A 13,643-nucleotide genomic window follows, 5' to 3' on the forward strand; every position below is an offset into this window, starting at 1 on the left:
CTGAGGTTCTGAGTTAGGGAGAGAGATAACAGAAGGGAAAACAGAGAAATCCTCCATTGTTGGTAGCTTAAGATCATCGTTAAAGCTGTTTGTTGTGCTTCCAAGAGGTGGTTGGAACTGGTGGCTTACCGGAATAGTTGTTTCCGCCTCACAGAAGCCACCACCATTATTGTCCATCATTGCTTCCACCGTTGGTATAGGATCAAAACATGAATTTTCTTCATACATTCTCATTTCTCAACTGATCTTGCTGCAACCAAAAAAAAAAAAAAAGTTTCCCACCACCAAAACAACTCATTAAAGACAAAAGCATTACCAAACCTAATCTCAAACTAATCCCTTCAGTTCCTTTCTTTAAGATTGGAAAAAAAAAAGTGCTTTTTGTGTCTGTTTAAAATCATCTCTTCTCTCACATTTGTAGTATATTGATTCAGATTAAGACTTTAGTTTAGAAATTGAAATGCTTCTCATTACCCGAGTTTTTGGTGACGATGATCTTTTCTCCTTCTTTGTCGTCCTTGAAAGCTTAAGTAAACCACAAACTATGTTACATAAATTTTCTGATTCACACCTTCAAAGATCATTTCAACATTTGAAACTCAAAAAGTTTAGAAAAGAAGATAAAAAGAGAAGCTTTTTTGGTATGCTTTATTTCTGTTTGATGGGGAGTTTGGGTGTGTTTGTGTCTTTTGGGTCTTTCTTGTTCCCACAAGAGAGGGTTTTTTGGACGTGTTTGTTTTGTTTTGGACAGCTCTCTCTCAACTATATACTTGGAAGACAGAGAGGAACCAATTTATTTTCTGCTCTTTTTTCTTTTCTTTGGTTCTCCCTCTAATATAAACGAAATATTTGAATGAGAAACAAAGATTTATCAGCTATAGAGTTTTGAGCAAAATATAACAACAAGAAAACTAATGAAATATGTTGGAAGTAAGATTTATTTTCCTTCTAATTCCACATTTTAATTACAAAATGTTCCCCAATGTGTAACAAATAGTGTATAAATGATGATGATCATAACTTAAGGGGAATGGACCTACCTAACCTAATGGTAACATGAAAGATTAACAATAACAGTTGCTGTTAATATGAGATTAGCTAATTCAACATATGATAATGGTTTATTAAAATATATAATTGAGGATTTCAGTTGGGTCATGCAATCTCCCCACTCGAAATCTCCTAAACGTCCAAGGGTAGTTATGTCATTTAATCACTAAACTTGCGACCAAGTCACACACAATTGAGAAATCAACATTACATTTCAAAGAAATTGCTAACTATGAAGTCTTTGGTACTAGCTTAACTAACTTCTGTAATCAGGCTCTATGTCATCAGACTCATCACCGATTCACAAAATTCATTGGTATCTAAAAACTTTGTTTTCAGTTTAAGTTACTTAAGGTGTTTAAAGCTATGTGCAATCTTGAAACATGTATTGACAGTGACAGTTGATATAGAACATGAAACTATGTTTACACAAATCCATCCACGAGAATACGAACAAGATCCGATAGTCATCATCGAATGAGAGAGATTATTTCATTACATTACCATAAAGTTATGAGAAGAGACAATTTTTGGTTGCTCAGTTTGCTCGTTCGCGCAAGACTTCAAGACCAACTTCAGTAGGATCAGTAGCTTGAATCTCATAGTGAATCCCATGAAGCTCCCTCCTAAACTGGCCTTTAGATGTCGAGTAAAGCACCTTCGCTCTAATATGAGAAGTCTCAGGAGACCTACAAAACATAAAAACAACCCCCAATCATAATCTTTAGCTTTGAACTCATCATCATCAAAAAAGTCTTCATCTTTTCATAGAGGTGATCATCAAAACCAACCAAGCAAAGAAGAAGATTTTGCTCTTTTGACAATTCTCAGAAGTGACGAAATCAAAGTCATAAACAGCGTATCTGCAGTCATTATCAGGGAGTGAACCTAAGAAATCATCGTAGCTCTCAGCAGGGTTGCCAGTTTTCTCAACTACGACTTCGTTCTTGGACTCATCGATCCTGAAGACAACGTAGCGATGAGTTTTTTTCCGCTGAAGCTCATGAAACGTGGTTTTGCTCTCATCTGCAACACCCATTCCAGATCTTGCATTTGGCTGCAGATTATACCAAAAAAAGATTCGATTTTTAATATCAAAATCCAGTCTTAAAACTAAGTTCAATCATCTAATTGACTTCATAGTGATCTAAACGGAGATGGGCTTTTCATCAAAATCAATTTTTTTTTTTTTTTTACTTTTCTCATAGAAACCAAGACTGAAGATGCATGCGTCAAAGAGTTGAAAGACACAATTTTTATCAGAAAATTCGACTGGAAATTAAAAAAAGGGAGTTTTTTTTTGTGTGATTACTTACCCTGCTAAGTCCTCTGAAAGACATGATTTTGGATTCTGCTTTCTTCAGACCAAGAGAGAATCTGGGGTTTTTGAGAGACGAAGACGAATCCGGAGTTTATCAAATCCCGGAAACCAAGTAATCAGATGCGTCGCTTTGCTCTTTTGTGCACACTCTTTTGCTTACCAATTAGTTTGGTTTTTGAATTGGGTGTTGGAGAAGAAAAGTAGAAGTGGGCGGTGGCGTTAGATCAACGCGTGAGAGAGAGAGGTCGTCTTCCTCCTTCTTGACCCCATCACTTGTCGCCGCGTATCTTTCACTATTGGGCCTTTCTTGAGCCCATTATTGTATTATTTGGGTCTCGAAACGGAACTTGGAAAACGACGTCGTGTTTAGTATCATCTCTTTTTCTAGACACGATTATTACAGTTTTGCTGCGGTGGTTCACTTGGAACTCCGGCGACTCCTCCTCCTCCAACGTTCGAAACTTGACTGTATCGTGCCGTCGTGTCTCAGAGATGCAGTTTCTGGTAGGGTTTTGTAATTCCTTTTCTTTGGTATCTCTCTCATTTACGATTCTCCAACTTAATTGAATGATTTGGGTAACTTGTGGGTGGAAACGAAGCAGGAGAAGGTGAAGTTGATAAAGAAGGAAGAGCCAGTAATGGCGAAGAAGAATCCTGAAGACATTCCCGTTTACTGGTTCGAGAACTCTGATTCTGTCTCTCACCGTTTCCACTTCGAATCCGACGGCCACCTCTCTGTAAATCTCTCTCGCTCTCTCGCTCTCCCAATCACTCTGTTTGGAGAATTCGTTAAAGTGAATTATTCATGAATTGGGTTTGTTTCGTAGATGAAAGTTGTTGATGACGCAAGACCTGTTCCTCAGAAGATGGTTGAATCCTTCCTTAATAAGTTCTTCCCTTCTGGATATCCATACAGGTGAAACTCAAAAAAATTGAAACTTTTGTTTTTAAAGATTGTGTTTTTTTTAATCATTGAATCTTTTTTTCGTGTACAGTGTGAACGAAGGATATCTAAGGTACACACAGTTTAGAGCACTTCAGCATTTATCAAGTGCAGCGTTATCTGTGTTATCGACTCAGGTCTTCTTCAGATTTTGATTATTGATTTGCCAAAAAGATTGAAATTGTTTAGTTGAGTTTGTTGCAATGGAGGGTTTTAACATGGATATATAGCTTTTTGTGTTGCTCCTTTGCAGTCACTGCTATTTGCTGCAGGCTTGCGGCCTACACCGGCTCAAGCAACTGTTGTTAGCTGGGTATGTTACCGTCTCNCTCTGATTCTGTCTCTCACCGTTTCCACTTCGAATCCGACGGCCACCTCTCTGTAAATCTCTCTCGCTCTCTCGCTCTCCCAATCACTCTGTTTGGAGAATTCGTTAAAGTGAATTATTCATGAATTGGGTTTGTTTCGTAGATGAAAGTTGTTGATGACGCAAGACCTGTTCCTCAGAAGATGGTTGAATCCTTCCTTAATAAGTTCTTCCCTTCTGGATATCCATACAGGTGAAACTCAAAAAAATTGAAACTTTTGTTTTTAAAGATTGTGTTTTTTTTAATCATTGAATCTTTTTTTCGTGTACAGTGTGAACGAAGGATATCTAAGGTACACACAGTTTAGAGCACTTCAGCATTTATCAAGTGCAGCGTTATCTGTGTTATCGACTCAGGTCTTCTTCAGATTTTGATTATTGATTTGCCAAAAAGATTGAAATTGTTTAGTTGAGTTTGTTGCAATGGAGGGTTTTAACATGGATATATAGCTTTTTGTGTTGCTCCTTTGCAGTCACTGCTATTTGCTGCAGGCTTGCGGCCTACACCGGCTCAAGCAACTGTTGTTAGCTGGGTATGTTACCGTCTCGAGTTTGTTTGTTTGTTAACTTGTTCTGTGCCTAACTGTAAGTTTTATTCTTGTTTTAACTCGTATTGGTTTTTATAGATTTTGAAAGATGGGATGCAGCATGTGGGAAAGCTGATTTGTAGCAATTTGGGTGCAAGAATGGACTCTGAGCCTAAACGTTGGAGGGTACTGGGTATGCAACATTCGTTAGCTACATGTTTCTGTTTCTGATGATGTCTTCACAGCATCAACCAGTAAACGTAGTGATTTATTCTTTCAGCTGACGTGCTTTACGATATTGGTACTGGTCTGGAACTCGTTTCTCCATTATGCCCACATCTGTTTCTTGAAATGGCTGGTCTTGGGAATTTCGCTAAGGTATAGATATCTTTCTTAAACCTATGGTAGAATCTATCAGCTCTTATTAAATGAATCTTTTTTCCAAAAGGGATTGAAGTGAAACTGTTCTTAGCACATCATTTCTGTGTTTTACATTCTTCTTTGGCATTGTCTTGTTTCAAATAGGGAATGGCTACGGTTGCAGCAAGGGCAACAAGATTACCAATCTATTCATCTTTTGCCAAAGAAGGAAATCTTAGTGACATTTTCGCCAAAGGAGAAGCTATCTCTACTCTTTTTAACGTTGCCGGGATAGGTATTGGGATTCAACTTTCTTCCACAATATGTTCATCAATGGAAGGAAAGGTAATTTCCTTCCTCTCGACTATTACTCTCTGTTTCAGAAAACAGAGTGCAGTTTCTTTGTTTTGGGATTACAACTCGGTTGTCTTAGGAAAGGCTATTCTTTGCAGTTGGTGGTTGGGTCGATTCTTTCGGTTGTACATGTGTTTAGCGTTGTAGAACAAATGCGAGGGGTACCGATCAACACACTGAATCCACAGAGAACCGCTTTGATCGTGGCTAATTTTCTCAAGGTAAATACCATTTACTTTACTTCAAACCTCCTAAAACCATGTTATTGATATTCTTAGTTATATCAGAGGTGTTGTTGAATCTGTTTCAGACGGGTAAAGTCCCAAGCCCTGCTGACTTAAGATTCCAAGAAAACCTAATGTTCCCCGAGAGACCAATCCAAGAAGCAGGAAATGTAAAAGTGGGAAGGGCTCTCCATAAAGCTGTGAAGCCTTCTGAGGTGCAGAAACTAAAAGAAGTGTTTGTAGAAGAGAAGTTTCTATTGAGTCATGGAAAGTCATGTACTGATATGGTCTTAGAGCATGATGCAACTGGTGAAGACGCATTGCGAGGGTGGTTAGTTGCAGCATATGCCAAGTCTATGAAAAATATGTACAACGACCCTGATGACATTATATTGCAAGACGCATATGACAGAATGTACGATGTCTTCAGTCCGTTTTTATCTCAAGTGCAAGCGAAAGGATGGTATACTGATAGATTTCTCGATGGCACGGGAACAAGATTTGCTCGGTAGCTCCCGAGTTTCAGATAAATTGTTAATGTAATTCTTTTGTTTCAAGTGTAAACACGAATTTGTAGACGTAAGAAGTCTTTGTCCAGATCATGAATCCACAACTGAAGACTTCGATTGATAGGCTAGAGTGAGATTGTTAGGTGAAACAAAAGTTTGAAGGTACGGTTCTTGTCCTCGTTTGTACTTTGCATTGTAGTCTACATTTATTATCATATAAATCAATCGAAGTGGAATCTGATTAATACTTTTTAGGAAATATGTTACTTTAAAGTGAAAAAGTTTATCTCTTTTGTGGTTTAGATATGTATTTTACATGGTCAAATCATGTGTACTGGCTCTTTTTTTTTTCCTTAGACCTGGACTCATTAGTCCTCATTTTTTGGGATATTTTTTTAACACATGATTTTTTCCAAAGTATGTACTGTATTACTTTTATTGAATATAATATTTGATAAATGCAATTATCAAACTAACTTAAATGCAATATATTGGTTTTTCTTTTTCAATAGATAATCACAATATCAAGGTACGTAGAAGATTCAAACTAGATTGTTTTTTCTTTTTGGGTAGAATTTGGTTTGTTCAACTGGTTGAACCATACTGGACACATAATTAAATTTTAAGAGTCTAATATAGCAAGAGATGTTCAATTAATCAGAGTAGACCAAGCTAATTGTGGGTACGTTTCTAAATGTTGCATTAATATCAAAAATCCAAGATATAGCAAAGAAAAAAAGCAAGTTGTATACATGCGACATTAAGACTTACGAGGCTGTATTATCCTTTTCATATTTGGACCTCTGCGTACTGCATAGAAGAGGACATTTTGAGATATAGTTGTCAAGACTTGGTTGTCACACCATAATTACAGTTCTAGTGTAATTTATTAATCGTTCTTGAACTCGCCATGTAAGATGTTTGAGAGTATGTAAATTTCTTTGTTTGCTTAACTGAGATCAAAGTTATACGTATTTTCAGAAAATCATAAATGCTCTCAAATATGGTGATGAAATTATACACATATTCATCTTTTGACGTTGTAAACATACAACATGTAATGGTTTGTGGCTTTGTGATAGAATTATTGATGTGAATCACTATCCTTAGTAAAACCCACATACTTTATGTTATTCACAAAATCAAAATATTAGAAGAAATGAAAAGTCATTTACTCATTAATTTACAAAAAGTCAAAAACTAGTTTTAAGCGTTTTGTTAAGTTAAACTTAGCATAAATTAATTTTATTAAGTTTAATTATTTTCACTACGTTATCACTATTTTATCATTCCAATAACTATTTCAGAGTACAGGGACTAAAATAGCTAGTTGGGTCTATTTGAAGATGATAGTTATCACGATTTTAATATTAAAGTAAAGAGTGGAATTTAAGGCTTCTTCCTTTTTTTGACATATGCATTGTATAATCAATAATGCAACTCAGCCGACCCCCGAAAAATAAAACAAAAGAAGCGACAAAGTTAGTATTTTATATGACCCACACAAATCTAGATTTCGTTAGGTCACGATCCATTTGGATACATTGGTTTCTATATATCAATTATCAAGTAATACTTGCATTAAAAACATGATAACTCCACAAATCGGAGAAGATAACTAAGCATTGTATTAGAAAATAAAACCTCAATAAGAAAGCGGAAAGAAAAGAAAAAAAAATTGTGAAAAAGGGCAAGATCTTAGTCATGATGGAATTAGATATGGATGATCTTTGCTTTGTTTTGTTTTAGTCTATTCTTTTTAAAACGTTAAATAATTTTGGTCTAAATACATTTAACTTGAAAACAGCATACAAAGTTGCTTTTGACAGAGGTAAACAAATAGTGGTTTAAAGTAAAAGTTGTAATGGTGAAAGTGTGCAATTGAAAGAACCATATCACTAAATATCCATTGACGGCAATTTCATACATATTGTGATCTCATGGTTATGACTATTTTACGTAATCACATACCGTAAGAAAGATATTTCACTATTTTAAATAACGTTTTGGAAGACTATACGTATATTATTTTACCAATTCACTGGTAATCACATGGATATATATTTCTATTTACAAAGTAATTATAAATACCTTTTAAAAATAGGAGGTTCATATGACCTAGATGGAGTATCAAATCATATATATATATTTTTAATCATATTTAACATATCTTTGAAAAAGAAAGAGGCAAAACAACGACCAAAAAGTGGAGTCACCAAATCATACTTATATATATAATTTCATATAAAAAATTTCGTTAACATGATCACGAATCATATTTAAAAAGAGGAACCCCTTTTACGTACGTACCTACTTCGATGTCTATGGGGTTTCCCTCCATCTTGATACAACATTTTTTTGGCTCTACACATATCTATTTTTTATTCATCATATTCACAATTGTATATTATATTTACAATAAGAAAGAAGAAAAACAGTTATTAATATATATGCGCATAGAAAAAATATGAAACTTTTAATGTTTCTTATTGACTTATAGGTCACCCAACAAGCTTGATTGGTATTAAAAGTTTGATTAATATAGGGCCATGATCTGATTGGAAATGAGCACTAGGAGCCTCTTTCTTTGACATTTTATGTATTGTATAATCTGAACTTTCCTTCTTCTAATAATTTCTTATTATTCTTTTTCTCCCCTAATTTCTTATTATTCATTTATTCTTCTTTTCATATATTCTTTTAGAACCCGGTGATCGATGCTAAACCATACTAAAGTAGATATAGGACAAGCTCAGGGACTCATGGTACAAATACACTATGTTAAACATCTGGACCAAAGCTTGAAAGCAACTGATTCAAGAACAACAAAGTTATTCCTAAAAATATTTGAACCGGAGGCGCAAGTTTACGTATTGCTGACCACTTGACAAAAAATTTAAGTGTGAAAGGAATATGTGTATAAACATATATCATGCTTGAATACCGTCTACAAGGTAATCTCTAAACTGCTAGCGGTGCGTCTGCAACGCTTCCTACCAAATGTGATCTCTTCCTCGCAAACTGCGTTTATGCCGGGAAGACTACTTGCAGAAAATATCCTCCTTGCGACAGAGATAGTTCAGGGTTACAATCGTAAGAACATTAGTGAAAGAGCTATGCTCAAAATGGACATCAGGAAAGCGTTTGACTCAATGAACTGGTCCTTCATTCTTTCAGCTCTATGAGCCATTGGAATACCAGAGAGGTTTGTTGGATGGATCTTGGAATGCATTTCAACTCCATCCTTCACTGTCTGCTTGAATGGCAACTCTAGTGGTTTCTTCAACAGTTCCAAGGGTCTTCGCCAAGGCGACCCGATTTCTCAGTACCTTTTTGTGCTTGGCATGGAGGTTTTCTCGAGGCTTCTTCAATCTCGATTTGATCAAGGCTATATCAATTATCATCCAAAAACATCAGGATTGGCTCTCTCTCACTTGATGTTTGCTGATGATATTATGATTTTCTTCGATGCATCTGAAGCCTCTCTCCATGGTATAAATGAAGCCCTAGATGATTTCGCTTCTTGGTCGGGACTGCATATGAGTAGAGAGAAAACTCAATTGTTCCATGCGGGTTTAGATGATGAACAGACTACAACAATTTCCAAACATGGTTTTTCATTGGCCTCTCTTCCAATCCATTACCTTGGTTTTCCTCTTATGCATAGAAAGCTGAAAATAGCAGAGTATCAACCTCTGTTAGACCAAATCACCTGCAGATTTAATGGTTGGGTAGTGAAGACCTTATCATATGCCATGAGATGTCAATTGATTGCCTCTGTCATTTCTGGCACCGTAAACTTTTGGATCTCAGTTTTTATCCTACCGAAAGGTTGTCTCAAAAAGATTGAGTCTCTTTGCTCTAGATTCCTCTGGTCTGGAAGGATTGATGGCAGTAGGGGTGCAAAGTTTGGTTGGGAAACAGTGTGTCTTCCCAAGAAAGAAGGGGGTTTGGGTTTAAAAAGATTCTCCCATTGGAATACCACCCTTTGCCTCAGGTTTATTTGGCTGTTATTCTCGGACTCCGATTCTCTTTGGTCTAAGTGGCATAAATTTCATAATATCAAGAGTAACAGCTTCTGGGAGGTGAAGGAATCGTCTTCCGACTCCTGGTTGTGGAGATCAATCCTCCAGTTACGGCCCCTAGCAGAGAAGTTTATAAGGTCAATGTGGGCGATGGTCGTACAACTAGCTTTTGGTTTGACTCGTGGACACCTTTTAGACCGTTGATCAATGTCATTGGTTCTTCTGGCCCATCTAAACTTCAAGTCCCACTCTCTGCAAAGATAATTGATGCATGCACCTTTGCATGTTGGAACCTGGCTTCTCCTAGATCTGAGTCTGCTCTCAATCTCCATATGAACTTGACTACTCAGCCGCTTCCGTCGTTGTCTGCTACTCAAGATGCCTACTCCTGGGTGGTGGAAAAGAAGAGTTTTAGAGCCTTCTCCTCTGCTGCCACATGGGATGTTCTCAGGCCAAGACGAGAGAAAACTGATTGGCATGATGTAGTGTCGTTCAGAGGTCACATTCCAAAACATGCTTTCAACATGTAGATTTCCCATATTGGCAGGTTGCCTACAAAAGAACGGCTAGCAGCATGGGGTGTCCTTCAATCCCCTCACTGCTCCTTCTGCATTGTGGAGGTTGAATCCCGCGATCGTGTCTTCTTATCCTGTCACTTCTCTAGAGTTATTTGGCAACTGGTTCTTGCGAGGATTGACCCTTCTGGTAACTGTCTCCTGTCATGGCCAGAACTACTCTCTTGGATCAGATCATCCTCCCAACAGGCTCCTCTTCTTCTGCGGAAAATCGTCACCCAAGCTTCAATCTACAGCATCTGGCGACAAAGGAACAATCTCATCCACAATCAGCAATCAATCTCGCCGGAACTCATCTTTAAGAAACTTGATAAGGACATCAGAAACATCATTCTAGCTAAACTCACTCGTAAGAGGTTTAGCAACCTGATGCAGTTTTGGTTATCATGATGATCAGCAGTGCTTTTGTTTTCCCTGTAATTTGATTCCTTGTTTTTATTCTTTTTGCCAAGGAGTCAGAAGCTATAGGTTTTCTTGTAAAAACAAAGCCAAACTTTTCATTTTAAATGATATTAACAGTTATAGCAAAAAAAACATATTTGCATGCATGTCGATACAAATCTATTTTTAGGGTCGTTAAATGTCCAAACTCAAAGAAGAAAATTTCTCCAGATTCTTTTTTAGTTTTTTTTTAATATATATATTAGGGCCTATAATCGTTTAAAAATATATTGTTCACCATATTATATATTCTTTATAGTAAAACTAAAACTAAAACAGTTGAACGTGGCCAACAAATAGTACGACCCTATTCAATCTAATAGTAAATTGTTAGAGTAAGGGTCTGAATGGTAACCACAGTTTTGGTTGTGCGGGAAAAGCAGTATTACAGTGCGGTACGGTTCAACTGCGGTACGTGCGGGAGAAATATATTTGCGGGATAATTGGGGTTTGTACAAAATAAGCGGTACAAAATAATGTTTGATTGGTGAAAACAAAATTGCGGTTTTAGAATAAGCGGTACAAAATAATAAATAATTAATATAATTGTAAATTATTAATTGTTTTGTGTTAATGAAAAAATATTTCAAAACTTAAATACCAAAAATTATTTAAACGATTACGTAGATATATTTTATGCAAAATTGTGAAAACATTATTTACTATAATTTATGAATATTTGTGCTATTTACACATACATTTGTGCTATTTACAAAAAAAAATATATAAATATATCTTATATATATCTATATATTTGATCTCTTAGATTAATATTTCTATTAATAAATTAGTAACAGTTTTGTAAATATTATTTAAAAATAAAAAAATATAACTAAGTTGGCTTTGTACACAAACTTTTATTATAATAAAATATTATATGCACTAATAATGAAATAAATAACCTATTACTTGTATATGTGATTTTTGGAAAGATATACACATAACAAATTTTAGTAAACAAAAAAATAAAAATAAAAAGGTTTTGTCCAATGGTCAATTACTGTAGCAGATTTTTACTAAAACCGCTGGATAAAAGTAGGTTGAGATGTTGATGTGCGGTCTTGTGTAATATTACACTTACAAATCCGCAAACCTTTTTTATTTCTTTTTTGTGTTGAAAACCGCAAATTGTTATATTTGATCTGAATGGTGTACAACATGTGGTTTTTACTTTATTCTGCTCAATTACGCTTTCCGTATGTCGCCAATCACAACCATAAAGTTAATTGCAGATCCAATATATTGTTAGTATCCAAAGATCCTTGTTGACCCCCATCACCATCAACCCCAATAACGCGGTTCATAAACGTTGTTTTTCCTGATCCCTTTGCGCCGACAATGCCGATTTTGTACACTGAATCAGCCTAAACAGGAAAGAAAGAAGATGGACACAAGAGTTAGAAGATCTGATACAGTGAATCAACAAACCCCTAGGTATTTGAAAAAGAGAGTCACACTACACTAATCTAAACCCTAAACAACATTAGATGACGAAGAAATATGAAGAAGAGGAACAAAAGAAAATTTCACCATGATTACGGATGGATTCTATGAGAGAAGCGACAGCTATGGGAAGACTGGGGGAGAAGGGTTGATAAGTTTTTATAGAATGAAAAAAGTAAAGTAAAATTAGAAGGGTTTCAACTAATACTGTCAAAAGTAAAATTAAAAGGGTTTTTTCAAAAGTTTCCTAAAGATATGGTAATTAAAAGAGTTGTTGGGCATAATCTGGATCCTGTCAAGTAATTTGCTGAATCACTATAAATTTCTTCAATAATGAATACATATTTGAAGTTAAAGTAACGTTTTCTGGAGAGGTATGATGTTTTCTTTGAACAATATAATCATTTTTTATAACATATTTTGTCTTTAAACTTATTTGGTTGTTTATATAATTATTTTTCCACTTATTACGTTATCAATATGATTTTTACAGAAAGAAAATCTTTTTTTTTTCAAAAATCTCTATACAAAACAGATAACTCAAACCAACATCAAATATAAATATATTTTTTATAAGGGAAACTTAAGCTATGAATTTATTTAAATCTTTATAATGATAAATATATAATAATTCAGTTATTTACAATATTAACTATTAAGTAAAATAAAAGAAAAAATAAGTAATTTGTGAAAAAACTTAGTTGACTGATAATACAAAAATCATAAAAACAATCACAGAAACTTACCTCTAGAGGAAGAATGAATCCACAAAAGCTAGTTTGTGCTTTTTCTTTCATCGATCATTTCATGTTCTTCATCACCCTCCAGATCCCTTTCATACACAAATAGGGAGCCATTCCAAAACTTGCTATTATAAGTTGACATGTGGCATATCTCTTTACAACATGTATCTTTTAAAAAATAAATATATTGCTATTTTTAAAATTAAATTTATTCATATAATCATACTTAAAAAAATAAATATCAAATTGCATAAGTCAAAAAAAAAATTAAGATACAAAAGTTTTAGTTATTTCTTCACATTTAAAATTAAAATATCAAATTAGATAACGCTAACATAATTTAAAGATATTAAAATAATAATAATTTTTCTTAGAAACACATTTTTCTAGATTTTCTTTGTTTTTTTTCTTGATCATCTCAAGTGAAAAAAATCAAACCATATTATGGTAAATATTAAACAAATAATTTGAAAATATTTAGTTTGATTGGCTTATTTTTTAAAAATTTGATGCTATAATAACAACAATCATTTGGAATTATATATTTAAAACAAAAATAATAATAAACTTATGTAAAACGTTTAATAAAGTAAATAATGATGCTTCTCTTAATTTTTTTTATGTAATTTCTAATTATTGAAACAAGAAATACTGAATTACTAACAATAGTCTTAGATGTATGAAAGCAATTAATAACCATAATGAATACATTTAATTCTAAGAATTTGTAATATCCGCGAACCAAATTGGGAATTTTGGGA

At 34.5% G+C, this 13,643-nt stretch overlaps 2 protein-coding genes across 3 annotated transcripts; one reads left to right on the plus strand and one right to left on the minus strand.

Moving 5' to 3' along the window:
- On the minus strand, positions 1,416–2,642 carry LOC104749754 (actin-depolymerizing factor 6). Its single transcript, XM_010471446.2, has 3 exons — positions 2,367–2,642; positions 1,842–2,107; positions 1,416–1,739 (listed from the first exon to the last, which is right to left on the minus strand). The coding sequence occupies exons 1-3, from the start codon at positions 2,388–2,390 to the stop codon at positions 1,589–1,591; spliced, it is 441 nt and encodes a 146-aa protein (XP_010469748.1). The 5' UTR covers positions 2,391–2,642; the 3' UTR covers positions 1,416–1,588.
- Positions 2,747–5,905, plus strand: LOC104749757 (protein root UVB sensitive 2, chloroplastic-like). 2 transcript variants are annotated; one of them, XM_010471448.2, is made up of 10 exons: positions 2,747–2,875; positions 2,971–3,108; positions 3,199–3,287; positions 3,367–3,451; positions 3,568–3,627; positions 4,308–4,401; positions 4,489–4,586; positions 4,734–4,913; positions 5,021–5,143; positions 5,233–5,905. In XM_010471448.2, the coding sequence occupies exons 1-10, from the start codon at positions 2,864–2,866 to the stop codon at positions 5,656–5,658; spliced, it is 1,305 nt and encodes a 434-aa protein (XP_010469750.1). In that variant the 5' UTR covers positions 2,747–2,863; the 3' UTR covers positions 5,659–5,905. The 2 variants fall into 2 exon arrangements, with proteins under 2 accessions (XP_010469750.1, XP_010469751.1); XM_010471449.2 differs by having other exon boundaries at positions 2,751–2,875; positions 2,974–3,108.

This window comes from Camelina sativa, chromosome 16 (assembly GCF_000633955.1).
Source record: "Camelina sativa cultivar DH55 chromosome 16, Cs, whole genome shotgun sequence".
NCBI classification, from domain to species: domain Eukaryota; kingdom Viridiplantae; phylum Streptophyta; class Magnoliopsida; order Brassicales; family Brassicaceae; genus Camelina; species Camelina sativa.

Coding starts and splice junctions, on each gene's coding strand:
- LOC104749757 (XM_010471448.2), top strand. Junction 3,109..3,198: donor AATCCGACGGCCACCTCTCT/GTAAATCTCTCT, acceptor TTTGTTTCGTAG/ATGAAAGTTGTTGATGACGC. Junction 3,628..4,307: donor AAGCAACTGTTGTTAGCTGG/GTATGTTACCGT, acceptor TGGTTTTTATAG/ATTTTGAAAGATGGGATGCA.
- LOC104749754 (XM_010471446.2), bottom strand. CDS start 2,390: ATGTCTTTCAGAGGACTTAGCAGG. Junction 2,108..2,366: donor CTTTCAGAGGACTTAGCAGG/GTAAGTAATCAC, acceptor TATAATCTGCAG/CCAAATGCAAGATCTGGAAT. Junction 1,740..1,841: donor AAAATCTTCTTCTTTGCTTG/GTTGGTTTTGAT, acceptor TATGTTTTGTAG/GTCTCCTGAGACTTCTCATA.